Genomic DNA, 27,923 nt, shown 5'->3' with positions numbered 1-27,923 from the left:
GACTAGACTTGACTTAATGAGCAACACTGATAGTTTCCTCTTTTGTTCAAGTCAACTTACCTTGGTGGGAGATGGCCAGTATTAGAAAAAAAAATGTAAATATAGAAATAGATTGTAAGGTCTTTGTTGCTAGGCCAGGCTACTGAACATACTGCAATATACTAGAAATTGCTCTGCTGTCTACCGGTAGATCGCAATCAATATTTTAGCCACCCGTGCTTTAAAGAATAAATATTAATCCAATATAATTTAGAATGTGGTTAATTAAAATAAATTTTAAATCAAGTTAGAATATTTATAGTATACTGTAGACTGTTATTTAACCAATTTATTTTATAGTTTAACACACTAAGATTACTGTAATTATAAATACTGTATACCAATCTGAATTAAAGTGAAGATATTGCCAAGAAAAAAATACTGGAAAGCTTGCTTGACAATAGAAAGCAAACAGTTTTTTAGCAAAAATTAAAAATGAGAAAAGAACAGAAAAAATTTAAGCATAAGATAACAATTAGCAAGAAATACCAGGCTTAAGAAATTGGATAGAATTAACATAAATAAGAAATGTAGTAATGAGTTGTTAGTGGAGAAGACCTGAAAAATCTGATTTAAGATTAATATGATTTTCTTAATGGACAGCTTCAAACATCTGGAGATTATTAATCAAGTGAACTGCATGTTATGATGTACAGTACTACAAAATTGTAATATTAATATAAAATATCCATTCAAATTCTCTTGAAAATTTAAATGTAAATATACTGAACAGTGCAAGAACAGAGCCACTGTGTATTGCCAGGGAATATAACTACAGGTACATTATTATTATTATTATTAAATTCCACCACCATCACCACTGTGAGAGAAGACCAGAAGTACGAGTTGTTGCCACTAGTCTACTCATGCATGTACAGTATGACAAATAACTACAGATAAATTCTTAAATATCATGCACACTGCAAACTGACAGAATTGTCTCAACAGTAAAGTGTTGAATAAAGTGTAAGGTACAGAAATTTTAGAATTTTGCTTTTGGAGTATATTATACAAAACCCTTTTAGTTATATTCAGAGAAAGTTGCACATGATCTTGGTGTTGATACTGCTGTATAGTATCAATAAAAGACAAGAAATATATATTTTTTTCCAAATGAAATGATTTGCACCACTTGTTGATCACCACTGGCTGAACTACATACAGCTGTTATGCAGCAAAAACTCTAGTGCAAAACATTTATTAGTTACCTAAGCCAATTATGGTTAATGAAATTTCTGGTTAAAAAGTTTGCTATGTCTGACAATGATAGAAACCTTCACCTCCATAACTTTCACTCACTATTAAATTCTTCCATTCAGGCGATATATAAAAAATAATATTCAAACAATTTTACATACTATACCGATTTCAAAAGCAAGAATTGAGTCTGATTATCTTAGTACACACAAGTTCCTTGTAATGATCATGCACGAGACAAGCAGCAATTTTATTAGAAATTTTACATCTCGTGCACCAAATTCTAGATTTATACTGTATGTATCTGATATACAGTACCTACTAATGGTTTTGAGATCACCAATCCCTTAGCTGTCTTTCAGACCAAGCCTCTTATAAATTGTAAAAGACACACAGAAAAGTAAAGATAGGTGTATACAAAATGTAAGCAGCAGTTTGTAAGATTTACCTGACATGTTTAAGAGAAAGTAAAAACAAACATTACTGTCAGAATGCAAAACATTTAACAGGCTTTCACTTCACACTCTTATGAAGTACCTCCCTGATAGCCACAACTGCCAACCCTAACAGCTAAACTGACACTGACACTCCAACATTATTATTATTATATAATCAAAACCAAGCACTAAACCCACTAGGGTTGGGCACTCCAGTAATCTCTAGGGAATCTTTAAAATTTCCATCTGAGATAAAAGTGGGTGGATGTTAGTATTCTTGGTACCAGATAACAATAAACAAACTTTAAATTATATAAAAAGTAATAATACATTTAAAAATTTTTATTTGAAAATGTGACATGTTTATCATTAAGGAAGGGGTAACATACCTGTGACCAGTTTCTGGGGTTCTACCCCCAGAACATAACCGGAGGCCCAGCTTCCTTGTTAACTGCCTGGTTAGCCAGGCTGTTGCAACCATGGATGTTAACAGAGTATTCTCTGATTGTACCTATAGTACTCATTTTTCACTGGGTTTATCCTACACTTCCTTTCATATCTCTCACTTCAGTACATTATTGTGGTACACAGATTTAGGACTTGACCTCCATGCATTGTTATTATTATTATAATCAAAAAGAAGCGCTAAGCCACAAGGGCTATACAGCGCTGCAGGGTAGGGAAGGAAGCAAGGGAATTGGATGGCAGGAGGGAGGGGGGATGATCAGCAGGTTACAGAAAACAGCGGGGCAGGGGATAGTACGGGGGTAGAGGGTAGCAAGAGATACAAGTAGAAAGGGCTGAAAGTATCAGAATTTGTGAAGTAAGTCAGTCGTTGTCAAAAAGTCAATAAGAGAGTCCGGATGAAAGGTGGGTCCATCAGCGAGAAGGGAAGGTAAAGAGAGAGCAGCGGGGCGAAGACGACGACAGAGGTAAATTCTGCGTGCTCGTTGATAAAGTGGGCAGTCCAACAGAATGTGGCTGACTGATAATGGAGCTTGGCAATTCTCACAGAGAGGAGCAAGACGCCTCTCCATGAGATATCCATGAGTAAGACGAGTATGGCCAATGCGAAGACGGGAGAGAGTAGTCTCCCAACCTCGACACTGGTGATAAGAAGACGGCCAGTAACCTATACTCGGTTTAATAGACTGAAGTTTGTTGCCGAGCATAGTAGACCAACGTTGTTGCCAACGGGTGTGAAGGTGGGAAGATATTACAGCAAAATAGTCCGTACATGGAATACCTCTGTAAGAAACTGGTAGGTCATGTACTGCTGACCGCGCAGCAGTGTCTGCCTGTTCATTGCCCTGTACGTCAACATGACCAGGGACCCAACAAAAAACAATATCTTTATGCTTAGTAAAGATGCGGCGTAGCCAAAGTTGGATACGGAGGACTAAGGGGTGAGGTGTATCAAATTTTTGTATAGCCTGTAAAGCACTAAGGGAGTCTGAGACAACCACAAATGATGACACAGGCATAGATGCAATACGGATAAGTGCTGTAAGGATGGCATATAATTCAGCAGTAAAAATACTAGCTGAAGATAGTAAATGCCCTTGTACGACGCTGTCCGGAAACACTGCTGCGAATCCTACGCCGTCAGAAGACTTAGAGCCATCTGTGTACACAGCAATGGCATGAGAATGAGAGTGAAAGTGGTCAAGAAAAAGAGAGCGGGAAGCGACCGTAGACAGTTGGGCTTTCGAGCAAGGGAGGGAGAAAGAACAGACTCGAACAGCTGGGACCTCCCAGGGGGGTAGGGAAAAGTGAGATGCTACATGTACATAGAAAGGTGGTAGTTGAAGAGAAGACAAGAGCGAATGAAGGCGAAGAGAGAAGGGACGGAGTAAGCAGGGGCGGCGAACAAATAAAGAATGTCTACTAATATCAGTGACCATTCTATAAATGGAAGGATTGCGGAGATCATGAGAGCGTACATAGTAGCGCAGGCAATGGGCATCACGGCGATCGGATAAGGATGGAACGTTCGCTTCTGCATAGAGGCTTTCGACAGGGGAAGAGCGAAAAGCACCAAGGCATAAACGTAATCCTTGGTGATGAATGGGGTTAAGGCTAGAGAGAGTAGCAGGAGATGCCGCTGAATAGATCTGGTCACCATAATCAAGTTTCGATAAAATAAGGGTGGAATGTAGGTGAAGGAGGGTTCGACGATCAGCTCCCCACGAAAGATGAGCAAGGGTTTTAAGAAGGTTCAGCCGGCTGTGACAAGTTGCCTTCAGAGAGGTAATGTGAGGTTTCCAGGATAACCTACGATCAAAGAGGAGGCCCAGAAACTTGACTGTATCACGTTCAGGGATACGTGAGCCATAGAGGTACAAAGGATGATCAGAGATGACAGAGCGTCTAGTGAAAGTGATTTGGTGGGTTTTAGTGTTGGAAAATTTAAACCCATGTGTGGTGGCCCAATTGGAAACACGGTCGACTGCATGCTGGAGAGAAACTGTAAGGAGGTGACAGTCAGCGCCTGCACAGGCAATAGCAAAGTCATCAACATAGAGTGATGACCAAATATTTGATGGAAGACTAGAGGCCAAATCATTAATAGCAAGGAGAAAAAGTGTTGTGCTCAGAACACATCCCTGGGGGACACCTTCAGCTTGGACAAAGTCCGGGGAGAGCACATTATTAACCCGAACACGGAAATGCCTGTCAGTTAAAAAGTTCTTAAGGAAGGATGGTAGATTGCCTCGAAGGCCTAAGGAGTGGGCTTGGGCTAAAATATTATACCTCCAAGTTGTGTCATATGCCTTCTCAAGGTCAAAAAATATGGCAATAACTGAGTGGTTATTCGCAAAGGCATTACGAACATACGTATCCAAGCGCAGTAAGGGGTCTATGGTAGAACGTCCCTTACGAAAGCCATATTGACGAGTGGAGAGACTGTTGTGTGTCTCTAAATACCACACTAAACGTCTATTTACTAGACGTTCCATTACTTTGCAAACTGCACTGGTAAGAGCAATGGGACGATAGTGGGAGGTTTCATGTCCCGTAGTGCCTGGTTTGCGGAAAGGGAGAACAATGGCGGATTTCCACAGCTGTGGAAGAACTCCTTGTGACCAAATAAGATTGTAAAGGTGTAATAGGACTGCAAGGGCTGACTGATGTAAATGTTGTAGCATACGAATATGAATGTCGTCGGGCCCAGCTGCCGATGATCGACAAGCTGAGAGTGTTGCCTCCAGTTCTTGAAGTGTAAAAGGCACATTATACTGTTCTTCTCTGAGAGAAGAAAAGTCCAAGGGTGCTAACTCTCTGGCAGACTTTGAGGAAAGAAATGAGGGGCATAGATGGAGTCCCTGAGAAATACGGACCAGATGATTGCCAATTTCATTGGCAACATCTAGTGGGTTTGCTATATCAACACCGGCAACCCGCAGAACAGGAGCCGGGTCAGGAGAATATTTACCACTCAGTTTTCGTACTTTTTTCCAGACTGCACTCATAGAGGAAGCAGAGGTGATGGTGGAGACATAATCTCGCCAGCAAGTGCGTTTAGCGTCACGGATGACACGGCGAGCGATCGCACGCTTCTGTTTAAAATCAAGGAGTCGCTCTGTGGTTCTATTGTACCGGTACCTGCCCCATGCAGCGCGTTTCAAACGTACTGCACGAGCACAAGCAGGAGACCACCAAGGCACGCATTTCTGAGAATGCCTGCCCGAAGTTTGGGGTATAGAATGAGAAGCTGCGGTGAAAACGGAGGACGAGAAGAGGTGTAAAAGCTCATCGATGGAGGACGAAGAAGGAACCTCTTTAAAAACAGTCAGGTGTGAGTAAAGGTTCCAATTTGCCCGATTAAATTGCCAGCGTGGGGTGCGAAGAGGTGGCGAATATGAAGGGGAAGTAAGAATGATTGGGAAATGATCACTGTCATGTAAGTCCGGGAGAACAGACCAAGTAAAGTCTAATGCGGCGGAGGAAGAGCAAACTGAGAGATCGATGCAAGAGAGAGTATGAGTCCGAGGATCAAAATGGGTGTGAGTACCTGTATTTAAAACATGGAGGGGGTGGGTGGCAAGAAAAGCCTCTAACTGAATTCCACGGGAATCACAGTGAGACCCTCCCCAGAGGAAATGGTGGGCATTAAAATCACCAAGTAACAGAATCGGTGGCGGTAATGACGAAACAAGGAAGGCAAAATCCGGAATAGATAATGCCCGAGAAGGAGAGAGATATAAAGAACAGAGCGTATACCACCTATGTAAGTGGATACGGGCTGCTGTGTAATGCAGCGAAGTATGAACAAATAGCTGATGGTACGGAATATCAGTGCGGAGAAGAAGGGCACTTTCATTAAAGGTCCCATCAGGAAAAGGATCTGAAGAATACAATAAATTATAGCCTGAGATGTGAGAAATAACAGCAGAGTGTAATTTTGGTTCCTGTAAGCAAACACCAACAGGGGCAAACTGGGAGAGTAACATCTGAAGCTCACCCCGATTACCCCTGAGGCCGCGTATATTCCACTGTAAAAAGGCCATGATTGGCAATGATAAAGATACTTGAAATCCGCAGGTAAGGGTTCCTACGGACTAGAAGGGTTAGAAAAGTCCACATGCGGAGGCAGTGGAAAATGTTCAAGCAGCGAAGGAACGGTGCGCTGTGAAGAAAGGAGTTGCGCAGATGGAGCAGAGGAGAGAGGAAGAGCGGAAGGTGGATCAGTGTCCATTGATGGTTTGGTCTCTGCAATATATTCAGAGATTGCTTCAAGTGTTTCGGAATTCAGAGATGTCGTATGGGAGACAATATTGGGAATGGTAGGGGGAGGATGAGTAAAGATTGGAACTGTATTGGACTGTACCAAGGTAGGGGGGGGCGAAAGGGTGGAGGGAACTGGAGAAGCGTGGCAGGGGACAGAAGAGACAGGAACCTGGGAGGTGGCAGAAGAGGAAGAAACTTGGGAGGGAACAGGGGAGGAAGGTACATTACGAGGAGGAGGGTGAACCTCTGCACTTGTAACTGAGCCAGTGAGAGGGGAAGAACTAGGGACAGAGACAGGGAGGGTAAAATGAGGAGGTGGAAGATGGGTAGGAGGTGTTACCGGACCTTTTTTTGACTTTTGAGAAGTAGAGGGACGATTGGGAAGAGGTGTCGTACGAGGTCTCGTCGATACTGAGGCTTGTAAGAGAGAACTCGAAGAAGCGAGATTAGACTGAGGCGTTGAAGTAGGGACGTCTGAGCCGAGGACAGCAAAAGGATTAGATACAGGAGTGATTATGGGAGAGGTAACCACAGAGGTGGGTGTAGAAGATGGGATACCAGAAGTGGGGGGACGTTTTGAAACACGGGAATAAGAAACACGTGGGAGTCTCCCTTGGAGGCGGAGATGAGAAACTGCCATGGCATAAGGGAGACCTTCTGTCTCTTTGAGGTAACGGATTTCCCGCTCGTTTAAATAGACCTGACAACGGCGAGAGTACGAAGGGTGAGCCTCATGACAGTTAAGGCAAGAGGGAGATCGATTGCAAGACGTATTAGAATGGTCATCGGCACCACAGACTGGGCATTCGGCGATAGATCTGCAATATTTCGCTGGATGGCCAAATCGCCAGCAATTTCTACACTGTTGTGGTGTAGGGATCACCTTTCGAACTTGTAACCGATGTCCTGCTATATAAACGGAGGATGGGAGTTCTCGGCTGTCAAAAGTTAAACGAGCCACATTGCTAGGGTATCGTCTCCGCCCACGGGCAGGAAGAACGTAAGTGTCTACCTTGAGGATTGGGAGATCTTGGAGTTCCAGCTGTTCTAGAATGTCGGTGCCACATGTCTGGAAATTTTGTTGAACTATGGTATGGGGCAGAATAACGGTACCACTACAAGAATTGAGGGAATGATGTTTTTCAAGGGTGACAGGAACAGTATCTATATGGGTAAGACGAGAGAGCTCACGAGCCTGGGTAGCATTCTGTACGGTAATGATGCGCGTACCGCTCTTAAGAGCATGAAAAGAAATATCTTTACCAACATGGCGTAGGAGTGCCTTGCCAATACTATGGTCAGAAAGATAGGCAGTAGAGGAAGTTGGTCGTAAAGTGAAGAATTTAGTCCACTGTTCAGTCTGAAACTGAGCGTGGAAAGGTAGTGAAGGACGTGTCGATCGTTTCTGAGAAGAACGAGAAGGTGAAGGTGGAGAAGTATCATCAGCAGGTAATTGTCGTTGACGTTTAGGCGTGGGACCAGAGTTGGTCCGACGTGGAACGGGTCGGCGATTTGAAAATTGCCGCACCGTAGAGGGAGAGGCCGGAAGCATAGTCAGAGGAGAGCGAAGGTCTGATAAATCGAAGGAGTCAGTCGAGGCCTCAGTACCTGAAGCGGGTGAGGAAACAGCACCGGCAATAGGTACAGAGGCATGAGGAATGTCTGAAGAGTGGTCCAAAGACGAGGCGGGGTCAGAACGGGGTGCGGTATCAAGAAGGGGCCCGGGGGTACCAGGTTCATGGACTAGGGCTGCCATGGTTAGGTTACTTCTTTCTTTTTGTTTTTAAGAAAAAAAAAGAAAGAAGAAAAGAAAATAAAAATAAAAAAAAGAAAAAAAAAGGGGGGACCGGGGAGGGATAGTTCCTAGGAGGGATGAAAGGGCCAGAAATCTCCCTCCGCGCCCAAGAGGACTCGACACCGCTAGTAGCGCAGATGCAGCATGGAACCCGTGCCATACCCTACCCTTCATGCCAGTAAACCAGCAATCTGGGATAGCAACCTCACATCTGCCGAGCTACCTCGGTGGACAAAAGAGAGGGCGGCCGGATATCCGCCACAAAGCATACCTCCTTCAGCCACCACCCCCGGAATCCGAAAGGTGGCTTCCAGAGCTACACCCGTCGCCCAAAAGACACCCAAAGCTACTCCGGGATACCGGAGAGGGATCGGGACATCCCTAGGCAATCCAGATTCCACGGCAAACTACGCCACCGCCAAGAAACCTCAACGGAATGGGATGGACCCCGGTGTCCTTTCTCCTACCTAGGAACTAGCGCGCCTGTGGGAGAAATCCCAAAGGACAAAAAGAGGAAGGGCAAAAGGGAGGAGTGGGGAGGAGGAGGAGGAAAGGAAAAAGGGGAGGATGGGGAGGATGGGATAGGGGAGGGGAGATTGGGGGGTAATTAGGTTCGGTCTGAGGAAGAAGACCGATAGGTCTAATTCCTCAGACCAAGAGCCTCTTCACCACGCCAAGGAGCCCCCCTTGAAGAGGTCCATGCATTGTTCATGTGTATTCTATGTTCCAGAGAGTATATTCCAAGTGCTTAGTAGTTTAGGTATCTTACTAATTCTACATGGGCAGTAAATGACCCCTACATTTTGCAGCTCCTCTCTTTCATGCCTTTAAATTTAAAAATACAGTGAGCTTGGAATAGTTTTGCACAAATGAAGCATCATGTGGAAACAATCTGAATATTTGACACACGAGAGCACAAGTGATTTGAAGAGTACTGTACCATCATTGATGTGACTTCATTGTTAAAGTTCTAATTCCTGACCTTTGCTGCATTTGCCTTATTTTTTCCTCTAAATGACAGGTTACCTGTCCTAAGTCATTTACATGTTCCTTTTATGCTACAATATGGTTTGCCTGTATTAATTTCTAGTTTTTTTTTACATATAAGCAGCTGCAAGTGTTGCCTTTGAATACAAGAGACTTCATTAACACCAGTGAACCTTCAATTTAATGGATTAATAGGAGGCAAGGTGGTGTCTGTTCAATCCAAATGATAAGACTTTTTCCATGATCGTGATGATAATGTACTATCCTGGATTTAAAAGACTGTCCATTAAATCCAAAAATAAATTTACCCAATCACATCATAATAGATAATTCTGGATTTAATGTACTTCATTTGTTGTTCTTTTCCTTTCTGAATGTTGCCCAAACACAGATTTTGTCCATTTAATCAGAAATCTGTTAAACTGAGGTTTTACCACAGTTGCAGTATTTCTATCATAAGAGATTTCGTTCGGATTTTTAACTCCGGAGGGTTAGCCACCCAGGATAACCCAAGAAAGTCAGTGCGTCATCGAGGACTGTCTAACTTATTTCCATTGGGGTCCTTAATCTTGTCCCCCAGGATGCGACCCACACCAGTCGACTAACACCCAGGTACCTATTTGCTGCTAGGTGAACAGGACAACAGGTGTAAGGAAACGTGTCAAATGTTTCCACCCGCCGGGAATCGAACCCGGGCCCTCCGTGTGTGAAGCGGGAGCTTTAGCCACCAGACCACCGGGTCATCATCTACTGAGATGACTTTCATGCTTATTTTGCTAGTGTCTCCCAAGGATAATTTGAAGCTGTGGCTAATGTTTTTGTCTGCTGAGGATGAGAAACAGTAAAGGTATCAAAACCATGTCTTGGGGTACTTATTTTCCTCCCCCCCCCCTTTTTTTTTTTTAGCTAAGAGGATTTTTTTTTTTGCTAGCATTCTGTGATTGTTAGAAATCTGAATACCATACCCATTTCCTAATTATAACTATCCGATTAATTTTACGAGATATGTATTACTCTGGTAACACTTGTCAGTTGCCTTAGCAAAATCTCTGTAGATCACATTATTTTATCCTCATGCCTCAGTGATTTTTGCCATAATCTAATATCTGTGATAAGGATAATCTTCCTCCTGTAAAGACATGCTGACCTGGGATGTGCAGCTCATTTTTTTTCCATAAAATCTAAGTTAGCATCTTGGCAAACTTTTGAAAGGCTTGTTGAATGTGTTACATTAGTGTTACTGATCTAATTATTTGCAATTGCTCTGTTTGTGAAAGAGGGCTACCAGTGTTTGTATTTTACAAGGCTTCTGAGATTTCACTTGAATCAGAGCTCATCTCCAAAGTGAGTGCTTATGCTCACAGTATCTTGCATTTCTTTAAAAATATTTTACATTCCAGGACTCAGGGCTAGGTGCTATGTGGATGTACCCATTTTATTTCTGGGCAGTTAATGAAAAACTGTCTAATTATGTCAATTAGATTGCTCAACACTGATTCATAGTACTGTTCTATCTAAATTTCACTTATTTGTTTGTGGTTATCAGTGCATAAAAGCAATAAGAAGAGAACAACTCTGATGCAAATGTATTAGGTGACTACAATAGTCAGTTCTGGATGACATGATCTGGAAAGACAGCTAAGTATCCCAGATCCCACACTAATGGAGGATTTGGACCTACTATGGTGTACACATTATCATTGTGACTGGAAATATGATAATACTGAGCAAGAGTCCAAAAATAAAGAAAAACTCTGGAAATAGCAATAGAGTAGGGCAAAGATAAATCACAGGGTCTTTATAAGGAGTAAGGAACAGAGAGAGGTTAGACTTAACTGCAATCGACTGTAAAAAATGTGAATGCTCTATAAAACTTTCAGAGGCACACACTTCAAATTCTAAAAAGGCTGGAGAGATTTACCTGCAATAACTAGCTTTAATCCTTGTTATTTTTTGATCCATGGAGTGGAATATAAGCTATGAAAACCTAGTGTGAAAGCAATTATTTCACAGGTGGGTAAGGAGAGCAATTATGGAATAGCAAAATCTTACAATCTTTACAAAACTTTGTGCTTTTGCAATGTTACCTGGCCTCATGAACAAAGTTTAAGTAACCATTTGATTAATAACTATTTTGTAACCCAAGGAGGTTTGCATGTCTTGCTTCAAAGAATAAGTTACAATTCCATGGTTGGAATAATTCACATGCAACTCACAGTTTGGAAAGAAAACTTCAGACAATATCTCTGTCCAAGACATTATCAAGTCACTTAACAGTAGTCCAGGGCGGACCAAAACATCAGCGAAAATTTCCTCTCCATATTGTGGGTGACTTGTGAATTGTATACAGTGGACCCCCGGTTAACGATATTTTTTCACTCCAGAAGTATGTTCAGGTGCCAGTACTGACCGAATTTGTTCCCACAAGGAATATTGTGAAGTAGATTAGTCCATTTCAAACCCCCAAACATACACGTACAAACGCACTTACATAATTACACTTACATAATTGGTCGCATTCGGAGGTAATCGTTATGCGGGGGTCCACTGTACAAGTTTTCACCTGGAATATTTTTATTCCCTCACATGCTTGTTGATTAGTACTCTTACCAAAGCCTAAGTTTACAGCTGCTTCAGCAATATTAGCACAGGTTAAAAGTTTATTTTCCTTTAAGATACGTTCATACCAGCCACTGCTTTATCATGGCAATAAATTGCACTACACCCCTAAGGGTCATATACCATGCATCAAACAAAAATATTTCATATTATCTTTTGCATATATGGTATTCTCATCTCATCAGCATTTTACTCTGAATTTAGTTAAGAGTTAAATCAGGTGCCTGTACAATACCAGCCAAGTAAATTTAACAAAATATGTTGGCTACAAGTACCCTCTAGAGTAGCTTTTACTGGATAACATGGCACTTCTTGAATCTGTGCAACCATCCATGAATGTAATCGTTTTGGGTTTCAGTATATAGTTGGTGGAAATATTTTGCCTACTTTATCAATATTCTCCCAGAATGAAAAACACTTTCATATACAGCCTGCAAAATCATTCATTTAAAAATTAATATTTTTATTTGCAAGCCCAAAAACAGTGATGCTTATAAATAACATGTACATAGTGTTGAAATAATAGTTCTAAAGCTTAGTTTTGTAATTTTAAATCATCTGCTGCTGTTCTATAAACATTATATCCTATCATAAGAGTGACACTTTTTACTTTATCCAATTTTTAAGCACTGGGCTTTTTCTTAATTGTTAATAAATTAGTATTTACACTTTTAAGGCTTCAGAAGGTTCAACAGTGGTAGAGCTATTGCTAGCAAGCTGGTGAATAACTTATGTCTGGATTATTATTATTATAATAACCAAGACAAGCACTAAACCCACAAGGGTTATACAGTACTGCAGGGAGGTATGGAAGGAGGTAGGAATGGGCTAAGGTTAAGAGTGAATGAGAGTTAAAGGTACGACAAAGTTGGGGGTTTGTGCAAGAGGAAAATGGAAATTGAAGAAAGAATCTGCATTCAAAGGTGGGACTTTCAGTGGGGAGGTCTGAGCAAGTGTGTTGAGGCAGTGTAGACATAGAAAGTGAATCTTGCATGCTCGCTGGTAAACAGGTCAATCTATTAAGATATGGTGGACTGATAATGTGACTTGACAGTCCTTGACCAGTGGTGCTCAAAACTAAACAAATACCATATTTTGGAAATGGAAACCACTGGGAAACAGGATATAGAGACCAATGCACAATGAAATGTGGAACAAGAAAACATGAAATGGTAAATAATGGTTAACAAATCTGAAAGTGAAATCTTGCTGAATTTTAACATATGCAATAATGGTGTATAAAATGTGTATAATTCTAGGGAATTACAGAGAAAGAAAATAAGTGAGAAAGAGGGCGGGTTGGGTGGGAGTAAAGGAACTGCATTACTGTATCATTCATACTCTATAAAACCTGAATTAAACAATTCATTTTATGTATTTATCAGAGATTCAACAGTAAATTTAAAATATCTTCTCTTATGAACTAAAAATATTGAAAAGACATTATTAATCATATTTTGAATAACTGTTAAAATATAATGTTAAAGATCTTGAATAAGGAGTGGTAAATATATTTAGAATAATGGAGAAAACATTTGAATCCCTGCTATAGAATTTGAAGTAAAAATACAAGTTACAACACTATTAAGCAAAATGCACCTTTGTTTACACTATCTTGATAACCGAGGACTGCTAACAATTAATCGACAAATGCTAAAAAAAGGACAATACAATCTGCATCAATGGTTAAACACACCATCACCTCCAAGAGGACTGGGAAAAGTGCACTCAATGTAGAATAAGTGTGCAAGAAGCTACACCCATGGTTTATTTAGTTAGGATTACCTTTGTGTATACACTCATTATTACTCATCATAAACATCTTCAAGCTCGCTACTCTCAAAGTAATAAATTAGTTATATTAAAAGATGGGTTATTTAGACTTATTAGACTACTACAAATAGTTTTAAAATTCTGTGAACCCTTTTAAATTAAATAGCAAAATCTTAATTCACAAATGTTGACAATAAAGGATAATAATCCTGTCATTTATATCCACAAACTATTTTCTTTTCAAATGCTTGTACAGTGCACCAGAATAAAACTATTAACACACTGTTAGTTATTTAAGTGATTTGATAAAATTTATAGATCACTATTTCATTAATGAATATTGATGGTTTATGACACAGTAGCAAGCCATAGTACAGACAGAAGTGCAAAACAAAACTGTGTTCATGATTATCTGAATAAACTTGAGAAAGTTGTTACATAAAGATGAAGCTACCACAGTATTTTCAGACACAACATTTATAGCTTGTACAATTATTTATTATCTATATACAATTCAGATTTTCAGGAACTTTAAAAAACCAATACTAAAACAAGTGCCATTCAAAAAAATAAAAACATGAACCACATAAAACATGCACAAAACTTTTACATGCAGGAATCTGACCATGCAATTTCATACCCACATTACAAACAAAGCTAATAAAAGGAAACAAATTAATATACACGAAAGGAGTAAAAACAAACAAAACATCTAGCTCACATGATTTATTTCTGATAAGGTACACAAGTGACGATATTTAATTTTGGTACTTTAACAAATGAGCATCTTCAATAGCTTTCCATAGAAGCAGATGGAACAAAACTTGCCAAGTTGCTGTGATAAGAGATTATGCTGCTGTAATACAGTAAATGATATACATCAAACATAAATATCCCAGCACCAAGGAATGAACATGCTTTGAGAATTCTTGACTAAACTATACAAACCTCTATTTCTCAACTTATTACAAGGCCTACTGTGTATGCCTTATTGAGTGGTTTCATTAAAACTTGCCTGCTAACAAGTTGAGCAAAGTATACATAAAACTGCAGTTATATTAAGTACTGAGAAGAAAATATCACGTACAGCTTGGCTAGAAAAATAAATAAAAAAATGTGCAATAATAAAATACAGAATAATTTATGTGCCCTATTTCTAAATATTGGTGGAAAATTCACAATGTGTGAGAGCTCAAGCCTTGACGCAAGGAATATAAAGTGGCAATCTTGACCTCCCAAATCTTTAAAATAAATTTACTCATCTGTAAAACATCAAATTTAATTGAAGGCCAAAATTAAACCCCAGTCATTCAAAGTCCGCAGAAAAATAATGAATACAAAAATTAAGACACTCGTATAACTTTCATATTTATATCTGATTGTGAAACACGCATCATATATCAGGACCGTAGCCTCTGGGGAAGCAAAGGGGAACAGTTACATCCCACTCGAATTTTAAAGCAAAAAGCCTAATATATGTAAATACAGTGAACCTCGGTTTTCGTACGCCCCAGTTTTCGTAGGATTCTGTTTTCGATGACTTTTTCCGTCAAAATTTTGTCCCAGTTTTCATACATCACCTTGGTTTTCGTAGAGCTGACAATGATCTGTACCGAATGTGCCCACCTGCCCGCCCGTGTCACTTGGCCACTCAAGCGCCGAGTGACAGTCTGCCCTGCCACTCAAGCACCGAGTGACAGTCTGCCCTTGTTTATCGTTGTATGAGCATCACCCTGACCGTTCAGCCAAAACATTTCATAATACACCTACCATCCGACTTACAACCTGCTCAACATACGACCATTCGACTTACGACCTTGTTTTCTATGCCAAATTTCTGGGACATAAACAACTGTTTGTGTTGTACACAGTGTTTATCCTAAACCTTACAGCATAAAATACAGCACTAACAGCATAAAAAGTAAAGTAAAAAATGAAATACCAAAATAAAACAATAAAATAAAGTCATTACAAAAATGAGATGTTGATATTTAGTAGTAAGGTTTGACTTACGTCCATTTCGGCTTACGACCGGTTTCTCGGAACCATTCTTGGTCGTAAGTCGGATGGTACCTGTAATCAATTGTTTTTTGTGCTTGTTTAGAGTGCGACTGCTAAATAAGCCACCATGGGGCCAAGGAAATTTCTGAGTGCCAGCCCTTTCATAAAGAAGGCGAGAAACACGATGGTTGGATGCGAGTGGCGAGGACGTGGAAAATTTGGTGGATGACCACAGGGAAGAGCTAACCACTGAAGAGCTGCAACACCTTCAATTGGAACAGCAACAGATCACAGCTGAGGAAATTGCTTCAAGGGAGGAAGAGAGAGGAGAGAATGTACCTTCTTCAGTGATTAAGGACGTGTGCAAAGTGGAGTGAGTTGCAAAGTTTTGTGGAGAAATATCACCCTAACAAAGCTGTTGCAAGCAGTGTCTGCAACACATTCAATGACAATGCCTTGTCAAGCTGGTCTTAGTGCCAGTAAAAGACAAAGAACGGAAGTAACCCTGAATAGGGCCTTGACACCTGAAGTCCTTATAGAAGGGGATTCCACTTCCAAACAATACCCTCCCCCTCCTTGCCATCTTCCGTATGCCAGCAAGAGTCTTCAATAAAGGTAAAAATGATGTTAAATGTTCATTTATCCATTTCATTAGTCATTGTTTTCTGTATGTAAAACTATAGTTATTCATTAACCCTTAAATGGTCCAAACGTATATATACGTTTTTTCAACATCTGAAAGTATGTAAAACAATGTAGATCTTCTTTTTTGTTTTACATTTGAAAACGTGTAAAAAAAACTTTTATCTACATTTTTTTTGTTATATTTGAAAATATGTAAAAAAAAGTAGATCTACTTTTGTAGCACTACGAATTTGAACGTCGATCTGTTTGGACCGTTTAAGGGTTAAAAAATGTATTTTTTGCTAAAATTTTTGGGTGTCTGGAACAGATTAATTGGATTTACATTATTTCTTATGGGAAATATTGCTTCAGTTTTCATACAGTTAGGTTGCCGTCAGACTTTCTGGAACGAATTAATCACTAAAACCGAGGTTCCACTGTAATAATTAGGAAATATTGACATGTTATGGTAATAATTTACAGCCAGCTATGGCACCAATTAAATTGGTATTAGGCTATTTATCTTCATAAATTAGGCATACAGATTTAGACAATAAGTTAACTGATACCCTAAAACAGGTGTAGTACCTTACCCATGAGAATTTGCTCAGGTTACAGACCTCTATATTGGATACGTAAAGTTTGGAAGCAGTAAACTGGTGCATAAGCTGTAGCTAATTATTTCCATGTAGCTAAGAATTTCCACAAGATAAAACCAATCTGTCTAAAGGTGAATCAGAATCCTGCATAATGAATAAATTGATTCAATGTAAGAAACAAACAGTGTACCGGCTGTAAAAAATTAATGTAATCTGAAAGTACTGTATCTACAAGTTCATGACAGCGTGTAAGTCTGAAGTGCTTAACTGCCCCCCTACTCTTATGAATATAACAAGGCCTTAAAATATACCAAGCCCTACTGAAAATTTTTTAAATTTTAGTTACTTCATTATGCATACAATTATCATTGATCTCTTTAGCAGTCTGCATATTTATTCCCAATTCTAAAATAAATAAAATAAAATAAATAAATAAATAAATAAATAAAAGAACTTCAGGGCCTTGAAAACTGACGTATCAAATTTGACACACCGCTAGAGCGATCTAAGAGGAATGAATGCTTGCATACATGTATTTTTTTTTTTTACCTAATACAACCATCTTCCACCAAAGTAGGGTGACCCAAAGAAAACACATTCACCATCATTCATGCAGTCTTGTATATACACATGTGCATATATGTAATAATAATGACTATGTTCAATATACAAGGGAATTCTTATTGCACAATGAGTATTAAACACAGGAAGGTTGAATATTAAATAACTTAATTTCTGAGTGTGTGTGTGTATTAGTTACCAGCTGTCAAAAGCACTTGACCTGTTGAGAAGTTTGTGGGTGTGTGGAGAGAGAGACTGTGTGGCAGCACTGGACATTGCTGGTGCTTTCAACTGGGTGTGGCACCAGGGTCTCTTAGCAAAACTGCAAGCTCTGGGAATTGCAAGCTGTATGCTAGGTCTCCTCAGTGATTACCTTCATGGTAGATCTCTAAGGGTAGTTCTCAATGGAATGGAATCAGCAAGACATCCTGTTGGGAAAAGTGTTCCACAAGGAAGCATGCTGGGACCATTGTTATGGAATGTCTACTTCAATGACCTTCTTCATCTCATCCCAGAATCCCATGTATATGCAGACAACTGTACACTGACATTCACTTATCCAAGAGAAGAAATGCCAGCTGCTCTAAGCTACATCAATCACTAGCTAAGAGCTATATCAGCTTGGGGAAATAGATTGCAAGTAACATTTGCACCTAAGAAAACACGAATGAAGATGGTCTCGAGGCACCATGATGGTAATGCCGATGCAGTAGTAAGGATGACTGGGAGGGTGTTGGTACCTGGGGAAGTTGATATCCTTGGGGTGAAATTTGACTCCAAACTGACCATGAAGAACCACATTGTAAATCTTGCAAATAAGGCAACCAGGAAGCTTACAGCACTTCACCGTATCTCACATCTGGTCGACAGTAGGGGTTGCAAAATTCTGTATGAGGCCCAGGTACGCTCACACCTTGAGTATGCTCCACTTTCTTGGTTTGCCTGCCACCCCCCTCCTCATCTGCTGCTGCTTGACAGAGTAGAGAACAGAGCAAAACATCTCATCTCTTGCCTGGACCAATCCTGGATAGGTCTGTCATTTCAGCAGAGCCTTCAACACAGGAGGGATGTGGGTGGCCTTACTGTTATGTACAAGGACAATATTGTCGAAGTACCACACTTGGATCTACTTCGAGGACAGCGTGAAGCAAGCTTCTATACCACAAGACAGGCAGAAAGCAGCACTCTCACTCTGGCTGTACCCTTCTCCAGAACATAACTTCATCTGAGATCATTTATCGCCAGGATGACTCGAGTATGGAATTCATTCGTACAGCATTATGATGCTGGCCCACAGATGGCTCCAACTTCATCCTGTTCCCTACTTGTATGTCTCATAACAATAAAAATGCTTTCAAATGAGCTGATGTAGGTAACAACTCTTAGCTTGTCAATAAAGTTAGGAATCCTTAACCTGTAAATAGCTTGTCAATAAAGCTAGGGATCCTTAACCTAACCTTGTCAAACCCTGTGTGTGTGTGTGTGAGAGAGAGAGAGAGAGAGATAAAGAGAGAGAGAGAGAGATAAAGAGAGATAAAGAGAGAGAGAGAGAGATAAAGAGAGATAAAGAGAGAGAGATAAAGAGAGATAAAGAGAGAGAGATAGAGATAGAGAGAGAGATATTGATAGAGATATATATATAGAGATAGAGAGAGAGAGAGAGAGAGAGAGAGATAGATATAGATAGATATAGAGATAGATATAGATAGATATAGAGATAGATATAGATAGAGAGATATATATAGAGATAAAAATATAGAGATAGAGATAGAGAGAGAGAGAGAGAGAGAGAGAGAGAGAGAGAGAGAGAATGAATTTATAAAGGGATTCAGGGGCAACTGGTTAGCTGGACTTCAGTTTTGGAGGTGGGAAGGGCAGTGCCTGCATTCAGAAGAAGTGATGTTACAGTCAAGAGGTTAATGTGAATGGTATCAACATACTTCTGGCAAGACAGCAATTTATTATTATTATAATAAAAAAGAAGTTGTAAACCTACTAGGGTCAAGACAGTGATTGACTGAATGATAAGAGTGTTTTTTCCTTGGGTTGCCACGAGTTGATGGAAGATGGCCATTGAAGATGTACTCTACAATACACTAACTTCTGCCTTTATCAAAATGAATTATTTCCAACATTTAAGGTACTGTTTAGCATGATATTCTTTCAAAATTATGGTTATTGGTAAAACCAATGTCAAACTGTTTTCATTACTTTTATGATATTAGCCAAATTTGCAATTTTTATTATTGGCCATCATAATACAATTCTAATAGAAACTAAGTCTATGGGGCAAAGTGTATGTTCATAATTTATCACACTAAAAAAGTAGACTATTGTCTCTGACAATTTTATTATGTCCACCTGATGTAAACTGAAATTACTCAGTTCATATACACAGTATATAAAATGGATAATTTACACAAATATGGAAACTTGTTACAAATTTAGTTATATGAGTAAGGCAAAACTGTGCTATGAGGAAATTAACAACTATCAATTTTGCCCTGATAGGCAAAATATCCCTCTATTAAATGTCCTAATCACCATTTGCACCCAAATTTAGTTATGTTATAAAAAACAACCCAATGAAAGTTTTGAATGTAGCAATATTTTACTTTATATTTTATACTGGGAAAATTAGTTTGCAAAGAAGCTACACCTACATGTCAAAGCCAACCATACTGGTACACCACTGAGCACTATGTATGCTAAGGATCTAAATTGTGCTGGAAATGAGCAATTTTATACAGTACAGTAGTCCCCCCATTTCCGTGGGAGATACTTTGCAAAAACTACTGTGGATGCCTGAAACCGTGGATAATAGTAAACTCTATATATAAGTCGTTCTTTGTTTACATACATACCTACGATCAAGTTCAATTGATAAATTATGCACAGCAAGTCGAGAATTAGCAATTTTTCACTGATGGGAAGCACTTTACAGCTTCTCTTAGGCTTTGAAGAACTGCTACAATCACTACTTTTGTGCTCTGTGGTCATTATTAGGCAAAATTAAGGCTTATTTTCGGGCCACGGTAAACAGCAGATAACTGAAACTGCAGAAACTGAATCTGCGGATATGGGGGTTCTACTGTATATGACTAAGGGGTAAAAATTAAACATGTTTTGTTAAGAATTTTAAATTAAAAGCACAGCAGTTGTGGGTATACTAAAACACAAATAACCCATAAATAGGAGACTGAAACTTGTGGAGACATTTTGGTCCAACTTGGAGCGTTAACTAGTCACATCAAGTGTGCGACTAGATAATGGTCCAAATCAGAACAAAATGTCATAAGTGTTATTTTCCTATGTGAGGGTTATTTGTACGTTGTCCCAGTCATGGTATTGCGTCTTCTTATTCTTTGTGGACATACTAAAAAAATGATGTTGGAAAAAGCAGCAGTGTCAGAATGAATATATTCTGAAGCCTCTGTCTTGCATGTTTGCACAATATGACAGTACATTTAGAAACCTATTTTTGACAGCTATACTTATACTTAAAATAAGATTTGCAAATAAAAGGCACAATTTGCCTAAAATGTATCAGAATTAAAATTAAGACTGCCTTCCAAACTCTATCCTATATTATATTTAATAACAATTCCATATTAATATTACTAGTCTGCACATTTTTGAACATTAATACTCTTTTCATAAAACTAGTATACCAACAAGTAAAGTTTATTTTGAAAACTGTGGAAGCACATTCTTTTATAAGATTCATACATTTCACAATACACCCCATTTTCACTTCTCACATAAACAAGACTAACAGTTTTAAATTAAATAAATTCTCACTGTGGTGTCCCTTATCTGATCATTTGTGAACACAATTTTACACTGAAAATCTCGCCTAATTCTGTTATTTGACTTTTTTGCTTTATTACCCATCTTTGGTTAAAAAAGTTAAAGTAATCAGGAATCACACTCAAAAGTCAATTACGAAAATAATGGCAACCATAGGTTAATTAATTTTAACACAACTCACATAAACTTAAAACTCTGCCTGATTTGTGTAACAAAAATCAAAGTATATACTTGAACACGCAGAAACAATATCAACAGAACATGCAGAGCTTTTAAATGAGTGTCGTTCAGAAACCTAGACAGACAGCATCAGTGCTGAATCCTCACCATAACTGCAAAAATGAAAACCCTTACTAGGTCAACAGCAACAGTGGAGCTCTCACCATATAAACAGCAACAGTGGAGCTCTCACCATGTCAACAGCAACAGTCGAGCCCTCACCATGTCAACAGCAACAGTGAAACCCTCTCACCATGTCAATAGCAACAGTGAAAACCCTCACCATATCAACAGCAAGAATGCAACTCTCAGCTAAACACAATATGAAACTTTAATTCAGAGTGGTGGTGCATCCAGGATGGTGCCTAAACTAAGAAGAATGAGCTAAGAGGAGAGAATAAATTGTCTGTCTCTAAATTCTGAAAGAATGAAGAACAAGGGACTATAGTCCTCACATGCAAAACATTTCAGGGAATAGACAAGAAATGGTGCACTCAAATGATTAAATATATCATAAAACATTGCAATGTAAGACTAGAAAAGAGTGCAATTAATTAACTATTCAATGATAGTGAAAGTGGACTCCATTCAAGGGTACACAAATATATATGACAGACATTTCTTGTCAATCAGCCTAAAAAGACTCAGAAACAAGAACTATACCTCCTTCATCCTCTGCCCAGCAAACTCAAATCAGACATACACACACTTTACAAACATTCTCTCGTGTTTCTTTTCAAATTAACTTATGTAAGACATTATTTTCTATTGACCTGGATACTGTCTCAAAATGATAGTTGCATTTTCCTTACTGAAACTAATTTAGACTGAAAAGAAGACGGGAATATGCAAAAGTGGTCCCTAGACAGACAACAGTAACTCGATCATGGATAAATAAAAAAAAAAATACGAAAATACGAGTTTAAGTAATTAACGCATCTGTGTAAAAATATAGATAACGGCTTTTTCCCTGTACACTATAAAGTAATGCTGACTACAAATAAATTATATCTCAATACAACAACACACAACAGTTAAACTTTAAAGTGAGGTGTGAGGAGAGTGGTGGGAACATCATTATGTGCTGGCAGAACACAATAATATCCACCATCAATTTTAAAGACTCAAATTATTAGACATTTAAGAGTTCAATATTTTACTTTTCCTTTTAGTCTTTAGAACCCTGATTATCAAACAAAAAACTTTATAATATTTCTTGAAGTTTAGCAAAAACTCCTATTAAACAGCTTATTAAAAAATCATAAACATCTAGTATACTATATTTTCAAAATACTGTACTTAATAAGTATTAATAAATAATAAAACCTATATCAAATTTATACTGTATAAGTACTATCAATTGTTTTTGGGGTACATTTAAATAATTTTTCATACCAAAGCTTAAGTTATAGAATACTTTTCTAACACACACACAAGTCATCAAAATTGACCATAAAAATATTTTAAATTTTAGTTTCTCAAGCCTTGCAATAACAAACAAATTTAGATGGTTTCTGCCAGAACACAAAATGTTGTGGACACTGTGGAGGCTGGCAACTGCTTACCCACAATGAGGCTTTACAAGTCATTATCATCATCTGGTATATGGATTTAAAAGGCATTTTGGGAGAGTAGTCATGCTGCTATACACATTTTAACATGTTAGTGAATAGGAAGAGGAAAAAAATATGATTCAACTGATCAACTGTTATTCAATATAGTACTGTATCCTTTTCATTAATTTTAAAATTTAAATATCTTTACTTTAAAACTAATGTTACTAAAAAAATTACACAGTATGTATTAATAAATTTAGATGATACTTTACATGCCTATTCTTTAAATGTTATAATAGATATGCAGTTTCCACAAAAATCTTGACAACTCACTAACTTGTTAAATTAATGCAACAAATAGTGGTATTTCATAGATGCAAATGAATTGTTCAAAGGCTAAAATGATGCACACTAAGAATGACCAAAGCTGAAAAGTCTGAGCAATTGAAATAGAATAAATATTTAAAACTATTGCTCATGAAAGTACTATATAAAATGTTGTCAAATAATATGAGGAAACTGTAGGGACTTCAGACATGTCTATCAAAAATAAATAAATCCCTCAAATTATGACAACCAATGCTCAGGCCATTCTCAGCTGGGACAACTGCCTACACAGCAAACTATTGTCTTGGGATGGGTGGGGAAAGGAGGGTTCTACACTACCAGCCACCAGCCAGCGCCTCTTAAGAGAGTCCAAAACAGGCGTGGGTTGAGCGCATTCTGCTTGTGCTTCATTCAGGACTGAAAGCCGAAAGCGTGGAAGATTTTTTTAATACCGGTGTGGCGTGCGTCGTCTTGCGATCTTTGTGAAGTAGTAGACCCCATGGGGGAAGGGAAGTTTGGGGGCTGGGGAGAAAGAGAATGTACCTGAGCCATCAGTCTGGGAATGGTGGAAGAATCTGTGCCACCCGAGCCCTTTGTAACTTTAGCGCTCCAGCTTTTAATGTATCGTAATTGCATCAAAGAATATAAATCATTACAAATTAGCAATTAAATGTTAAAACTAAATATAGCCCAAGCTACTATTTAATAAAACTATAAATTTACTAATGAACATTTTAAGATAATTTTTACTAAATATAAAAGTCACAGTCCCACTTAAATTTCCTCCCATTGACCACTACTTGTGCAATGTATTTGATATACACAAAATCACAGTGGCACAGAAATCTTCATCCCTATTCCTGTCTGCATACACGGACGAGATACCAGTAAGCCGAGATGACAGTGAAGTTAGATCCCACCACCTTCATCTTTGGGTTTATAAGCTTTTCATGTGAAAAGCAGCGCACACACTATTATTCAGATACTAAACATTAAAAACACGAGTCAACTTTAAGACTATATGAAGTCATGCATTTACAGAAAAATATAAATACTAGACTGATTAGTTTATTGGTTAGACTTGCTTATTATACAGTACAGTAGAACCTCTCATTAACAGACCTTCAGTTAACAGATTCCGGCAATTTTAGACAAAAAAAATTCAGTTGTACAAAATGTTGGAAACATTGGACAAAATAGAATAAAATTTATAATTTCTGATTTTGCCTGTAGCAGTAGTCTGGTTGTTTCATGAAGTACTGGACCAAGTCCAATGTCTTCAACATTTGTCTGGTATGGGCCAGTGTCTCATATCCAGAGCCTGTCTGTTTTTACCATTACCCAAACCATAGGTTATCTGCACTAATTTAGTTTTCGTGCTCACTCCCGCATACTCTCATCATTCAGCCTTCAATTTTCCCATAATTAACATACTAAATAAAGTGCAATTAACAATGACTTAAAGCAAGTGGTGATACTATGTGGAAATGCGCGACCCTCAGTGTTCCGTAGAAACTTGAACTAATTAAGACGGTCGAGTCTTGGTGTCTCAGTGGCTCGCCTTCTCAGCCATCTACAGTATACAATACAGAAATAACTCGTCCATAAGAGAGAGAAACTTACGATGACATTTCGGTCCGACCTGGACCATTTACAGTCACAGTGTGTGGTCCAAGTCAGACCACAACATCGTACGCTCCTCTCCCTTATGTGCAGGTTATTTGTATATTGTTCCAGTCATGGTATTGTTTCTTTTTGTTCATGTACAGTATGTTTTTTCAGCCATCTACATTATTTTAATTAGTAGAGTTCACAGCTCTTCTGACTCAGAATAAAAGTTATTCTGAGCCAGATAACTCTTATTCGATCACAGCAATTTACACCACAATAAGGTAGCAAGCAAAATTACTGTACATTGCATACAATACTATAAAATTGCTATACAGTATGATACTGTCTGTACTACTGCCACAGGTTACAATATCCATATTCTCAGGGTCTAGTAGTCTTTTGCATCAGTGGAGCAAGTCCACTGATTCAGAACTTTGTCCATTTATGTTGTGATCGAGAGTAATTCATTTTGTAATTTGGATGTTTTAGACAATCATCAATACCATACACTCCCTTCCCCCCTATTAGTCCGTTAATTAGAGGGTTCACTGCATGCTATTATAAACTTACAAAAATAATTCTGCATCTCTCTCATAACTGAGTATATAATTTTCATTACCCTGAGCTCTCGGCTCACTGGTTCCCTCAGTAATGCTTGACAGACTGGTGACAAAGAATATTTACTACAGCAAAATCAAAATATAAAGAAAAATATACATCAAAACATAATTTTAATAAAAGGAAAGTTCACAACTCATCAAAACCTAATTATTTGTAGAAACCAAATAGTTAAACTCAACAATAGCTTAAAAAAGTAAGTAAAAACTTCTGTGTTTTTTTTTTTTTTTTTTTTTTTTTTTAAACACCGGCCATCTCCCACTGAGGCAGGGTGACCCAAGAGAGAAGAAACCAATTTGTTTTTTGTTCTTTTTACATTTAGTAATCTGGAAAAGTTATAACTAAATACAGCTAGTGAGCATAGCATTCTTATTACTCCATTACCATTTGAATGTTTTAATTTACAACTGCAGTAATCAAGAGGTACTATGACACAACCTTAAGTGATGAAATAATTTATAATAAGTTTTGTCAATTTGGAAATTCATCAAGTATTAAACAAAAGATGGATATTTTCATTTTCAATGAACTTGTAAAGCTTGTTCAGTAATGCTCTAAATCTTTTATGTACCACTTATATTACGTTTACGTGTCCAAACCACATCCAAGCAGCAATGATCAATTTGATAACAGAGATGTAACTTTTCTCCATGGGGAAGTGGAACAGAATTTTTCCTCCGTAAGCCATGCGTGTTGTAAGAGGCGACTAAAATGCCAGGAGCAAGGGGCTAGTAACCCCTTCTCCTGTATATATTGCTTAATGTAAAAGGAGAAACTTTCGATTTTCCTTTTGGACCACCCCGCCTCGGTGGGATACGGCCGGTGTGTTGAAAGATGCAACTTTAATGCTAAAGGTATTACTGTATTTTAAGTACGTACTCCCTTCCTAAACCAATTAACTGATCAACATGAAATGGTTTGGCATTAAGTCAAATGTAACTATAATTAATATTTTCTAGATAAATCACTTAGGCACTGCAGAGGTTGATCTTGGTCAACCATGAAAGCAGTATTATTTCTTTTTATGAGAGAATCTATATTTGCACTTTATGTTCACTGAATGGCTAAGCCTTCAGTTGAACTTGTTAATATCCTTCAAAACTCTTACTGCCCACTTTTCTATTATTTTTATCTTTCTTTGCTTTTAATATGAAATCTACATTTTTTGTTTAGATATCACACAATCTTATACATTTAGTTTTTACAGCAATCAAGTGGCCTCTGGTCTTCATAATATGTTCAGCTGTTTGGCAAAGCTTCATCCATGACTCCAGATTATTTGAAAACTTAGCTAATGAAGATGGTTTGGAGACGAAATGATAATTCTAAAGGCTTGAAATTTTACTTTGCTACAGAAACAGTGTGCTGACATTTAAAGTATTTTAATTGTTTTAATCCCCCATCCCCCAATGTATTATTCACCATAGGTAAATTCTAAAGCAATCTTTAATATTTCAGCATCACAGCTGAATATTACAAGTCTTTGGGCTTTACAAACTATAGCTTACCAATTATGAATTGTTATAAATACCTCTTGAATCCTTCATGATGAAGTGATAGTAGAAACAGTTTTGGAGAGCAAAAGATGTATGCACCAAGTTATTCAATAAGATAGAAATAATCGACAGATTTCCTGATCTTGTATAAAAAAAAAAAAAATCTCATAAACTCAAAAGTACTAGCTGAGAAATTACAAGCATAAGATGCATTAATATGATGATAGGTCCTAAAATAAAATCTGGGAATTCTGAAGCTGGCAAATTTTTGGTGAGTAATGAAAGACTGACAAACGGAAAGACAGAAATTTTGCAATTTGTGGATTAAGAATGAAGCCCTTTAATGTAAGAAAGCTTGAATTTTTTTTTATCAGAAGGTTACTGCCAACACCGGACGAGCTTTAGATAGGCACTTTACACTGTCAGGAAACTCTGGATTTTTTTTTCTTCTACAAAGTTGTAGCAAGGAAATGTGTATATAGTACTAGATCAGAAAGTAATATTTCTCAAAAGAAAAGGAAGAGGAGGAGGAGGAGGGTGTGGAAGGGAAAGGAATAGGCTGCATACAGTATTTATTAATATTGATACTAACAAATTCATCAATTTTCACATACAATGCTCCATGTTGTTGTATATTAATGGCCTGTCAAGAGAAATAAATAACTTAATGTCATTACTTAAAGATAAGACCAAAAGGGCAGAAAAATTCTGCAAAGATCAGAACAGGCTTCAGGAATAGATGAACACAATGTTATTCAGCCATTCCTCCTGATCAAGGTATTTTAGTGACTAAGACAGATGGATAACTGTTACACAAGCATTAAAAAGCTATTATCTAACTACACCTACCATCCGACTTACAACCGAGTTCGGTTCCGAGAAACCAGTCGTAAGTCGAACTTTACTACTGAATATCAACAAAA

General features: G+C 38.1%; 1 protein-coding gene across 1 annotated transcript in view; it reads right to left on the bottom strand.

Annotated features, from left to right (window-relative positions):
* Window positions 1-27,923, bottom strand: part of Klc (kinesin light chain) — a gene marked incomplete in the record, with an annotated part of 131,379 nt that overhangs the window by 43,372 nt on the left and 60,084 nt on the right. Inside the window, 1 exon segment of the mRNA XM_070102101.1 lies at window positions 23,728-23,797. Within this exon segment, the coding sequence (XP_069958202.1) occupies window positions 23,728-23,797 (70 nt within the window).

Source organism: Cherax quadricarinatus, chromosome 80 (assembly GCF_038502225.1).
Source record: "Cherax quadricarinatus isolate ZL_2023a chromosome 80, ASM3850222v1, whole genome shotgun sequence".
Lineage (NCBI taxonomy): Eukaryota > Metazoa > Arthropoda > Malacostraca > Decapoda > Parastacidae > Cherax > Cherax quadricarinatus.
The sequence above is the reverse complement of the archived record's forward strand: the minus strand, read 5'-3'. Positions and strand labels throughout refer to the sequence as shown.